General features: G+C 32.2%; 1 protein-coding gene across 1 annotated transcript; it reads left to right on the forward strand.

The window, feature by feature from the left end:
• Nucleotides 1-7,781: 7,781 nt before the first annotated feature.
• Nucleotides 7,782-9,819, forward strand: LOC149563426 (aluminum-activated malate transporter 14-like). The gene is made up of 6 exons (XM_089828175.1): nt 7,782-8,109; nt 8,177-8,308; nt 8,382-8,654; nt 8,735-8,856; nt 8,953-9,096; nt 9,226-9,819. Exons 1-6 carry the CDS (start codon nt 7,782-7,784, stop codon nt 9,817-9,819), a joined length of 1,593 nt encoding a protein of 530 aa, XP_089684301.1.
• Nucleotides 9,820-12,972: the final 3,153 nt, after the last annotated feature.

Raw genomic sequence — 12,972 nt, forward strand, 5'->3', positions numbered from 1 at the left:
GACTTATTTTTTTTACAAAATAATTACTTAATTGATCAGGGATGACATCCTATATATTAACCCTAAGTCAGGAATTTGTAATAATATATTTTGTAAAGTGTGTGAAAGCTTGAAGGCTAACTAGACAATATTTTATAAATTGTAAAGGTATATAAGAATATTAAAATATGTGAAGTTAGGTGTGCTTCTAGGGAAGACTATGAAAACTATATGTATGTGAATTTTGATGTGTGATTAGAGGAATATTACAAATTTTGTGAAGAGAATCTAGAGCTATATCATATATTGAATATATCAACAACAAACAAAGAGGTTTTTGTATCTATCTTTTTGTATCAATAAACTATATCATATATTGTATGTTTGGATAGTGGGCTCTTCTTGCATACATTTTGTATATGTACATAACAACTCCTAACAAGGTTGAAGCTTCTTACAAGGACCAAGACACTATACATGCATGTAATAGACTTGTAAAAGGGTCAATATCTTTAACCAGATACTTTTGATAAGTGGATCATTTTGTGGGTACCATCCCCACCAGGGTTTTCTCTTGGCCAAGGTTTCCCTAGTTAACATAATATGGTGTTATGAGCTCTCTTATTGCATAGTTATGTTTATTGTTTAGCATAATTAGTTGTCTTACATATGCAAGTTATAAGGTAATTAAAAATTCTATTTTTGGGCTAAATTTTGTAGAATACCGATTCACGCCCCCTCTCAACATTGTCCTCAAACTCTTGTATGTTACTAAGTGAGGAATGAAACCATTGTCCAAAGCTCTTTGTGATGATAGGGTTGCCAATACCAATTGAATTCATTTATGAGATTTTAATTGTAAAATTTAACTTGAACTTTTTTTGTTGTATCACATCCTTCCATGAAACACACTTGCAAGACTCTTCTTAACAATGTCTTCCAATAGACATCTATTGTACAAACAATTGTGTGTGAGATTCTAGTAACAAATATTACAATAGTAGAGGAAAATAATATGCAGGTAGCATATTGCATTTGACTATGCATAACATGAATGACATGTGGATAATGGTTGTTGATGCATGGATAAAGAAACATGATTAATTCATTTTATATGGTTTGTGCATTTACATTAACCAATGCTACCATTGATGGTAAGAAACTGTAGAGCTTGTCACATAGAAAATGGTACCCAAAAATGGTGGGGGCTTCTTTGAAGTGGTATGAGCACCTGTGCAAGGAAATTTTGAAAATAATAACAAAATACATGATGTTCTTTGTGACTTGCAGATGGAAGTGTGATGTACTATTTTTTCTTCTAGCACTGATGGTAGTAGTTTGGAAATTGGATAATTTGGTTTTAAAATTTAACTATAAAAATTAATTACTTTAATATGATCACCTTCAAACCTTATTTTTATTGACTAAAATGTGTACAAAAAATTTCAAGAAAAATATACAGTTGTTTGAATAAAGTGCTAATATTTATACTGATATTCAACATTGAAATTTAATATATACATAATAATTAGTAGAAAATAGGACATTTAGATATGAAAATCTTAATATAATATTTGGTATAAAAAATTTAATTTATTAAAGTTATTGCTTACTTCACTCTATATTCTTGAAAACAAAATAATATAATTTCTAGCCGAATACATTTATAACTTCATGATAAAAATTAAATACTAACAATTATATATTGATATACACCATGAAAATATGTAGAAATTATCGATCAGGCATTAAAAGTCAATTATTAAAAGAAAATATAGAATATAAGCATATCTAAAATATTATTGGTGCAGGAGCACCTAGGGATCATAGTGAAAGGTCCTAGAACTTTTGGCTTGTAGGTGATTTTAGCCAACCACTAGGGAATAAGGGCTAAATATGAAGCCCCAAATGTATGTAATTATAGTCATATGTATAAGTAGGTGAATATGAGAAAGTGGAGAGTTAAGAAGTGTCCTTACAATTGTTTTAGTTGTTTGTAATTGCTTGAATGGGTCAAGGGTTGGTCAATATTTGACCAAAAACAAAGCTTTGAGGTCTATAGATGGTCAAAGTGCAAATTTGTACAAAGTTGCTCAAGCAACTTTGTATTTTGCAAAAGTTGTGCTTGACAACATTGACAACAATTTGGAAAAATGAAGAAAATTACAATTTTTCTCTTATGGCTTTGTATAGGAAGATGTCACATGTAAAAAAGGGGTATAAAATGTCATTACACACCCAAGAGAAGGGTTAGTATTCAAATTGTGCAGATTTAACTTGGAATTAATATCAAACTTTAGGCATTTTTTTTGTTACAGTCATCTTGCATGCTCAAAATCCAAATGCTAATGGATTGATTGGGTCTATTGGTTTACATGTATATTTAGGGTATTGAATGTATAATTATTTATTTTGATTTTTATTCTTGAAGTTATGTTTAGGTAGGTGTTTTAAATCAATTTGTAACTATATAGTTCACTATCTTGATTGGAGTAGCATTGAGAACAATGGATTGTTTTTGAAGTCTAATAGTCAAATCCCTATGGACCTTTGGAATCAAGAAGATAAATGTATATAATGTATATACTCATTTTGAATTTTTTAGGAGATTGTTTTCTATGTTTAAAGAAAATTCATAGACAAGTAGGAGGCTACCCAGCTAGGTGAAGTTCAACAAAACAGAGAACATAAGTATAGTAGATGGATTGACATGATCAATCCAGTTGTTTGGATGGAAGGAGTAATAAATGAAGGTACACTAAGATAAGGGAAAAATATTGAGGAATTTATCTTCAAAAGGTTTTGAATGACCCTAGCAAATTGTTGTTTGTAATCCTTAAAACCCTTAAAAATAGTGATAAGTTGGAAAGGGATTGTGTGGACACCTTGGTGACCTAACACTTGGTGAATATTGGAGTACTTTGAAAAGGGTATCCTAATTTGGATTTTTTTCTACAAATCCTTTGGAGAGTTTTGAAACTAGAATCTGAAAGGTCAATTAGGAGGCCTAATTCCTACTAGCCCTAGTATCCCTCCTAAACGAGGAAATCTTAAGATCGCATGCAAACTAATGATTCAAACCTCTTCAATCACCTTGAAGATCATTAAATGCATGATAATGGAATCCCTACAAGTCATGGAAAACTGGTGAAAGTCTTGGTTCATCCTATAGTGGACCTTAAGACAAGGGATGTAGCTTTACCTTGGAGTTGGTGAAGGGTTTTAAATTGATGGGAGTTGAGTGGTAAAGTAGGGGAATAGAGGAATAATTCCCTTAGTGGTAGGGTGAAAAAAAGACCCTAATAAGGTTATAGAAGAACCTTGAGTGCCTTGGTGGATAGGCTAAGGTAGATTAACAATCCCTCCTCATAAATTATAAACAAGATACTCTCCAAACTTAACTATTGTATTAAAAAAGTAAATTAAACTAATATATCTTTTATATGGATGAGATTATATTTTTTAAGATTCAATGTTTTAGAACTTGTAGGATATGTGCATAATGATTTTGTTGAGAGGAAAATATGAACTTTTAAGTAATCCTTATGAGAAACATGATATTAAGAACTAAAATTATTGTAGGGCATGCACAACATGAACTTTTAGAAAATACTTTAAAGACTTCAAGGAAAATGTTGTTGTGAATGTAAAGCTAGATTATGTCACTGATAAAATAGGATCATTAGAATCATCCGCACATCATCAAAATATGACTTGGGTAGTAGTAAATTCATGAGATCAACTACTTTTTTATAGCAGCATACATAACATCATCACTTCATTCAAAAGCAAAATAAACATTGACAACACCCAATGTGTACACTCATTTTCAAGATACACTGATAATAATAAAGATAAGATCAATTTTATACATTATATAAATTACATAACAAACAAGCTTCTAATTTGAGCCACACATTCATTTTCAGAATATTATATATTATTAAATTAAAATTACTTAACACTTATTTTAATATAATATTTGTAGGAACTAGAAAACCATTCAAAGGAGAAACAATATTAAAGCATTCCTTCATCAAACTAAATTTCTTGTGCACATAGTGTTTATGTTCAATATTTATTTTCAAGCTACCCATGCAACATAGTTCTATATTCTTTATCTATGGTATTTAGCTAAACACTTGAACACATACATTACTTTTAAAAACTTTACAATTTATGAATATGTCACCATCACTAAATGTTCAAAATTTTAAATGTTCAATTTGACTCCACTCCTACCCCAAAAACTGCCACACTAGAGGCAAGAACTTTGGTGCTTGCAACCCTTGTTAAGATCTATCATATTCAATAGTAGTATACAATAATAATATATGATTGTTAAGTTTTGGTGGTATTCAATTTAATAGTGGTATTGTATGATAGTTAAGTTTTTGTGTGGTGTTCTCCTTACTATGGATCAAAATCTAACAAATAAAATAGACCTATTTTTTTCAATAATAATAATATTATTTATTAATTTTAGGGTTTACATATAATCCTAATTGAAAAAGTGTGAAAAAATTATACAAATATAATTGAATGTGAATCATTAATTCAATTTGTTCAATTTGAACTTATAATTAGAAATTAAATATTATCTGGATTGTAATTTAGAGAATGTTAGACAAGTTATAGATTTCTAGCAACAGTATTAAAAAGAATGCATAATGTACAATTTATTATCCTAATTAGATGTCTTCTATACATTTCCCTCACCAATTGTCAACTATTCATTAGAACTTGATAACAATGTGCTTCTTTTGAATATAATGGACATGGTTAGGATTGAATTAATTGGGGGTGGGAGATGTTCCTATAGAGTTGTCTCAAATCCTAATAAGAAAAAAAGAGTGGAAAAATATTAGAGCCTGAAAGAGTTAGATTCTGACTCTAAGTTTGAAGAAAGTGAGGAGAAAGGGAAACATGCAAGGAAAAAATAGAAAACTAGGAGGTTATAGTGCATCAATGATGATGAGAAGGAAAATGTTACTAAGTCCCCTTGATGATGGAGGAAGTTTTTCATTATAAAGGTATATCTCATGTTTCAATTAGTTTCAGTTTAGATAAGCTGGATCTCATAGGTCATCCAACCTAACCACCCATATAAAAAGCTATGAGATCTAACTTGTCTAAAATGAAACTAGCCAAAACATGAGATATATCTTTATCCTAAGAAACTTCCTCCATCTTTAGGGGGATTTAGTAATATTTTCCTCTTCATCATCATGGATGTACTGGAACCTCCTAGCTTTTTGTATTTTCTTGCATGTTTCCCTTTCTCCTCACTTTCTTTAGACTTAGAATTAGAATCTAGCTCTTCCGGGATCTTATTGTTTTCCACTTTTTTTTCCTTATTAGATTTAAGATGTCTCCATGGGAATGTCTCCCACCCCCAATTAATTAATTTCATCCTAATGTCACCCAAATGCACACCTTGAAATGCCTGAAATAACATAACTAAAAGTTCTAGTTTTACATCAGAGAAATGTGGACATGTGGAAGAAAAGCAAGAGGAAGAAAAAGATAGCTTGGAAGAGATAGACTCAGATGTTGTGTCTAAGGGGATTGGGAAAAAAGGAACCCATGATGTGAGGTAGGAGTATGAATCTAGGAGGAACTTCTATTAAGGAACAATAGGATATAATCCAAGATACTAAAAAAGCTTACTAGGATATAGACACCCATATTTTGGCTACCCTTAGTATGGGCATGGTGGATCTCATGAGAAATGATGATAACCCAGGCACAAATGATAACTCATCCATGACAACTACTTCCCCTCTCAAGAGGCCTAAGGGGGACCCCCTTATTTCCCCTTCCCCTAAGAGACCCCTTGTCAAACCCCCCAACCTCTTTTATTCCTCCCATGCACCCCTTTGTTCAAGACCCCCTCCCACCCCCCAATTTGGATCAAACTATTTTCGAATAGGTTGAAGCTGAATTGAAGAAATTGTGGATCGAGATGAAAAAACAAAAGAACCTACCAATTTATTTGAACATGAGGTTCATCACTCAGGTGGATCTTTTTGTAAAGTTTATGCATTTTGTAGTAACCATTCTCTAGCTTCTTCAATCAATGAAGATGGGAGGTAAGGTGGAGGAAGATGAGGAGAGCACCAAAAGACTCTATAGTTTCCAGTCAGATGACATGTTGAATGTGCTACAAGAGAAACCAACCCACTAATGAGAAGAAAGAATGACAACTTGGCCTCATTCAGTTTTAATTTGTTAAAAAAAATTATGATGGTTAAACTTTGGTCTTGTGTGGCCAATATGGAAACTTTTTATATGAACCTTAATGCTGGTAGCTTAATTAGTTTTCTTACTGGTAACTCGTATGACACTATAGACTATAATGGTTTTGATAGTTGATTGATAAACTCTTATAGGTACTTATTTTTTATGATAATGGGTGGCTAATGTGTTGTTTATGATCCAGGTCAATGAGCTATCTGTCAGGTGATAGTGCTTCCATGGTGAGTCACCCATTTTGGACCGCTCACATTATAAAAGACAAATGTAATATCAAATATGCAACTCCTTTAGCCACATAATAATATTTGATGCTAAGGAGATGATTGCCTTCTTAGGCATAATAAATGATATAATGCCTAAATTAATTATGTGAAGTTGGACTCTATTATCTTCGATTGTTAAGAATATATTCAATTGTTATTAGATTAAAGACTAAAGTAACTTTTGTTTAGATTTAAACTCAAAATTTATTTTAATTATGTATTTATATTTTTATAAAAATATTAATAAAAAATTTCAAATACTATATCTCAAACTACTACAAAAAAATCAAAATCTACAATCTAGCTATTGGTTACGTATATTATTTTTAGATTTAATTTTGTAAGATTTTTGCATCAACATTTTGGATCTGACTATGTCTTCCAATCTTAGAAATGAGAAATAAGACAAGACAAATAACAGATCATAAAATTTGATATAGAACACCTAGGAAATAAATCATCCATTTAAATCTAAAAGTAATAGATACTACTCTTTAAATCTTTAAAGATTATTGTAATCAAGAATCTATCACTTCATAATTATTAAATTTAAAGTCCTTTACATAATACCACTTTTTAAGTCATTCTTGACTTACTTGATAGAATAAAGACTATTACCCATCATATATAAAATAAGAAAAGAGAAAAATAAATCATACAATTTCATCCAAACCTCTAAAAAGAACAATCTATAGAAAAACATTTAAAATTTAAAATTTAAAATTTATATATATTCTTATTAAAAAAACGATAATCTAAAATCTCCCTACAATAACTTTCAATGAAAGACGCTTAAATTTCTTTATACTTGTTTAAATTTTATAAGATTAGATGTTTGCATATAAATAATAATAATTTGATAGATCATAAAATCTAAATTCCATTATATGAAAATAAAGTAACTCAATCATCTCCCTTTCCCTCTACGTGACAAGTATTATCTCTGTCATTAGTAAAACAAGAAATGCACAGGCTGATTCATTCGAGCAGCCGAGTTTTCTCTCTTCCATCTTGTAAGGCAACCGCAAGAAGAAATGATCCGCTTCCCGAACCTCAGAATTTATAAGATTCGCTTCCTTAGAATTAAGGTGCTCCAAGATTTTTGCTAGGGTATTCTTTGGATTTTCTGAGCGCCTCTGTAGCTGTTCAGATAAAGAAACATTTTAAATCAGCTTGGGCAGATCTGCTCTATGTGAAATTTAAGCTCTTGTATCTGAATTCTGATTGAATTGTCATCCATCTCTCTTTCTCAGATTTCGGTTTAAATTGATTTTGTGTACCATGAGGGCTGTTGGCAGCGGCGAATGCAGAATTAACATCATCACTACTGATGAAGAAATTAGCTGCAACGAGTCTCGAAACAGGGGAATTCTAAGAAAAGTTTGGTTAAATATAACCAATGTTGTGATGGGGTGGTGTAGAAAGATAATGGATGTTGGAAGAGAGGATCCCAGAAGGATTACGCATGCCTTCAAAGTTGGGCTGGCACTGTCATCGGTCTCTCTGTTAAGTCTTTGGAATGCTTTATTCCACAGGGTGAGATTTGGTAACCATGCAATTTGGGCAGTCATGACTGTCGTTGTCGTGCTCGAATTTTCTGCGGGTACGAGTTAGTTTAGTTTAATCTAATTTACCCCTTGTTCGATTGTTTCTAACGCAACCATCTTTTTCTAATGCCTGTTGTTTCTGCTTGAACAGAGGAATTGGAACCATGGTGGCTGCATTTCTTGCCTTCCTCGTTTGCCACGTGTCAGAGGTGGTAGTGCTAGGAAAGGCATTTGTAGTGGGATCTTCCCTCTTCATCGTGGGTGAGTTTTTGTGCTCTCTTGGAATCACCTTGTTGCATTCACCAAATCTCCATTAGTTACACTCATTTTGCAGGAGCGGCTGCCACGTATGCGCGTTTCTTCCCTTCCGTCAAGAATAAATTTGACTATGGAGTGCTGATATTCCTGCTCACATTCAGCATGATAACCGTCTCTGGATATCGAGTGGAGAATAAATCACGCATGGCATACGAACGCTTCGCCACCATACTCATCGGATGTGGAGTGTGCTTGGTTGTAAGTCTGCTGATCTTCCCCACCTGGGCTGGCGAGGATCTTCACAATTCCACTGTCAGGAAGTTACAAGGCTTGGGGAAATCTCTGCAGGGTAAAAATCATCGTTTTGATATTGATAAAAACATAATGTTATCTTCAACAGGGTAATGGGCATATTATGTTTGATGCCAGGATGCGTGGATGAATATTTCAGTGGGTGCCGTAGTGATGAGAAGGTGGAAGATGAATCAGAAGATATCATATACAGAGGATGCAAGTCTGTGCTGGACTCAAAGGCTACCGATGACTCTTTGGTAAACCGAAAAATTATATATGACATCTTTTAATACTAAACGGATCGCCTGAAAGCATTGATTGTACATGCTAAACGTGAAATGGGCTTTATGCAGATGGCATTCGCTAACTGGGAGCCAAGGCACGGTCGATTTCGATGCCGGCACCCATGGAAGCAGTATGTGAAAATTGGAGTGAAGCTTCGTTATCTGGCTTATTCTATTGTGGCCTTGCACGGATGCCTTCGATCCGAGATCGAGGTATAAATGCTTTGCACACTTTGATACTATCAAATTGCTTTTCAAACTGCTGCTAGATAATTCATTTCCTGTGGTGTCATTAGTTGAACTTTACAAATTATATTCAATATGTTTTCGCATATGTGGCAGACCCCTCATTCCCTTCGTTCAGTATTGAAGAAGCCATGCACCAACGTCGCCCACAGAGCAGCCAAACTACTGGCAGAGATGTCGAGTAGCATCGAACAAATGAGAAGGTGCGAGTTGGAGGCAATAATGAAAGAAGTTCAGCATGCACTGGAGGATCTTCAAGATGCCTTGAATTCTCAACCAAAGCTCTTGCTTCATTCAACAGAAAGAATGCCAAGTGAGAAAATCGTTGAGAATGAAAATAGAGAAGATGAGGTCGGGTCATGCGCGATGAGAAGAAGATCATGGCATGGAGAGAGTAGTATAACCAAGACAGATGAGAAGGGGTTAATGCTGAGACACGGTGTTGAATTTGCAGAAGCTCTTCCATTGGCTACGTTTTCGTGGTTGGTGGTGGAGATCGTAGGGAGGCTTAAGCATGTGGTACACGCCGTGGAAGAGCTGACCACGTTGGCGAATTTCAAGCCTCACAATTCTTCGTCAGAACAAGAGGTTTTAATCATAACTAGTTCTGCTCCTTCCCGTAGTTATATCCAGAGACCCAGTCCAGCAAGAACGCCAGATAGATGTGTACATATCAGCAATGTCAACTGATTTCCCCCTTCAATTCACACTCTATTCCTGTATTCATACTGTTCCTCTGCTATATTGCTATGGTTGCATTATTAAATTTTATGTATTAATGATTTACACTAGTCTCATTTTTGTATCTCTCACAATTGTCATGTGATCTTGATGATACCATGAGCTGCTTCTGATTTCGAATAATATTATAACTAGCACTTGTATCAAAAGGAGGTGCAAGGGGTATGTCAATTAGTGTTTGATTTGAAAGAATAATTAAAGTTTTACATAATAAAACTAAAAGTATATGTGACAAACATGTATAATTGTAGAAAGTAGTCTTCTACATAGTAGTATCAACTAATGTTCATATTTTTTAAGATCCTAATAAAGAAAAACATTCAAATGCATGGGAAAACATTAAAAAAAATGCAGTATTCATGTAACTATAAATCTCTATATTTTCTACAAACATCTAGAAGGTTAAATGTTATAATTCATAAGCACCAATAATTTTCATGATTTGAAGAAAAGAAATAATGTAAAGTGAAGAACTCAAAAATTGGGTGTAAAAGTTGTTTAACACACCACAACTATTGCATTTAATTTAAAAACTAGTGCAAGAAAAAACCTAGGTCATTATATATTGAATTTACATAAAGAAGCTCATTTAGGGATTATCCAAAATTAGATTTGTAGGTGTATAAAGGTTGCATGGAGAAATTATTTGTGGAGTTGTTTGCAATGAGAGAAAGTGAAAGCTCCGTGACAAAAACAATGTTTAATACATGTTGTATAGGTCTAGTGGTTGTATTGGCCATTGGTAGATCTATCTTTTGGTGCAATAACAATCCTAACTTATAACAAGTGTTATGAGAGCTTGATCACATGTTCAAATCTCCTTAGGTAATGTTATAGGGGGGATCGTTGGACTAACAAAAAATGTTACCCTTAAAGATTTGTGATGTGGCTTATTTGCCTCTTGTGTTTTATAAGTCAAGTTCTTGTATCAAACATTGATGGAGCAATCTTTTGGTTCAATAGCAACCCTATCTTGTAACAACATGTGGTGCTAAAATGCCCTAATTACAATGACTGGTAGCAACTAACTACACTATTTATCTTCGTTTTATTCTATTTTATAAGTTTTTAGATTTGGCTTAGTTATAGTCCAATTAATATAGATTGAAACAAGCTTGAAAAATTTTCTTAAGATCTATGTGTCTAAAAATTTAAAATCATAGAAGTTTTTTTTGAAAAGGGTATATGAATCAGGATTAAATGCTTACAAATGACTTATATGTTATTGTTAAGTTACACAATATTGGGTGTAAATAATGATGCACAAAGGAACCAATAAATGTAAAATAATGAAAGAACAAGATGAGTTATATATGAGTGTTGAATGATTCTCTCATATCTCTATAGAATCAACAACTTTTTCCCCAAGCTTAGTAAATTTCACTAGACCAGACTTATATTTTGATTGTATCATTAATCTAATGAGTATTATCTTTCTTTGACACTTTTTGTGTGAACTCTTTCAATTGCAAAAGGTCATAAATGAAATAAATGAAGAAGCATATTAGGTTGGAGTAGAACATTTTCATATTCTATCAAAGGTTCATGATCATATGATCAGAAGGCCAAATATGGATTCTTGATTTTTACCCTTTGAGATTAGACATTGAAAACTTATGCTACAAACAAAAAACATTTATAATTTTTCATTGTCAAAGTTAAATTTTAATCAATAATTTATTTTTTAATATTACTCTTACATTTTTTATGCTTTAGATTTGCCACTCTACAAAATTTATCACACATTATTTAACTTCAAAAACTAAAATTTTAATAATAATTTTATAATTATATCAATTTTAAATAATATAATATCAGCCAATAGTGGCATGTTGTGATGGTTAACTTATTGATTTTTTATCCTTTCCATCAAGGTTCAAATCTAATGGGGATGAGGTCCCCTGTTTGTGGCATCACTAGTTCATAGCTCCAGGTCAAAGTTTTTACCCCTCTTTAAAAAAAATAAAAAATAATAATACTATAAGAAAATTTAATATTAGTGTAAATTAAACTTAAAATATTTAGAGTTAATAAATTTAGATAATCAATTCATAAAAATCATTTAAAAATCCACTTTAGAAATTTTAATACCAACTCCTAAATTACCTCAAAAATCCAACCTAACATAACCACATAATAATTTAATAATAATAATTAACATTCTTAAAACATAATAAAATTATTATTTGTAATTGATTCAATTTTAGTGCTTGACCATTTTACAAAAGAATTTAATTTAGAAATGTGTTGTAAAACTCTAATTCATTTCTTTTCACCCACTTAAATGAAAAACATATCCAACAAGATGTTGAGGGCACGTCAAATAGAAATATTTATTACTAGCAATCAGACGTTAGTGTGCAATGGGTATGCCACTGAAACATGGAGTTACTTATTTTAGTAGTTTGATCACCTTGAACTTTGTTCACATTTCAAGTAATCTATCATATATAGATGTCCCTAAACTTCATCAACATAGAGAAAAACATGCTTTACATGAAACCTCCTAGTGCTAAATCATTACTTAAATTTCCAACTAGTCGACATCAATAGAACAAAATGATGTCATTAAAAACCATTATCTATGCCTTTACATAGTAACACATTACAAACAAGGTCAGTTACATATCATCTTAATTAAATAAAAATAACATTCTCATGTGGTTCCTATTTTCTCTTGCATTTTCACGAGGTTCCTATTTTATCCAAATATTTATGAAATTTGGAAAGTTAGATAACCCAACTTTTTTCTAGGATGATATCATTTCTTCAAATCTAGATTTTGTACCATCAGGACCCATAAAAGTAGGATCACCGTCATCTCTTGGGCTTAGATGATATGGTCCATCAAAGAAGATATAAACTTGATTCCACTAAGTGGAAGGGAATTCTACATGCATAGCACAATATTGAATTTGACAAGATTGGTGTTAATGACATACTTATATTTAAGAACTATATTGTAAGCTTTCTATCTCTTTTTTAAAGAATTTTTTAGTAGTGGTGCAAGTGTGTAAGTACCAGAAAAAACCATGGTTTTCTCCTTGATGGGCATTTGGGATACATTTGTAGCTTTTTATACTACACAAACAACCATTATTT

This window comes from Cupressus sempervirens, chromosome 4 (genome assembly GCF_028749045.1).
Source record: "Cupressus sempervirens isolate cs-2001-9-10 chromosome 4, ASM2874904v1, whole genome shotgun sequence".
In the NCBI taxonomy this organism is placed as follows: Eukaryota; Viridiplantae; Streptophyta; class Pinopsida; order Cupressales; family Cupressaceae; genus Cupressus; species Cupressus sempervirens.

Coding starts and splice junctions, on each gene's coding strand:
- LOC149563426 (XM_089828175.1), top strand. CDS start 7,782: ATGAGGGCTGTTGGCAGCGGCGAATGCAGAATTAACATCATCACTACT. Junction 8,110..8,176: donor CGAATTTTCTGCGGGTACGA/GTTAGTTTAGTT, acceptor CTTTTTCTAATG/CCTGTTGTTTCTGCTTGAAC. Junction 8,309..8,381: donor ATCTTCCCTCTTCATCGTGG/GTGAGTTTTTGT, acceptor CTCATTTTGCAG/GAGCGGCTGCCACGTATGCG.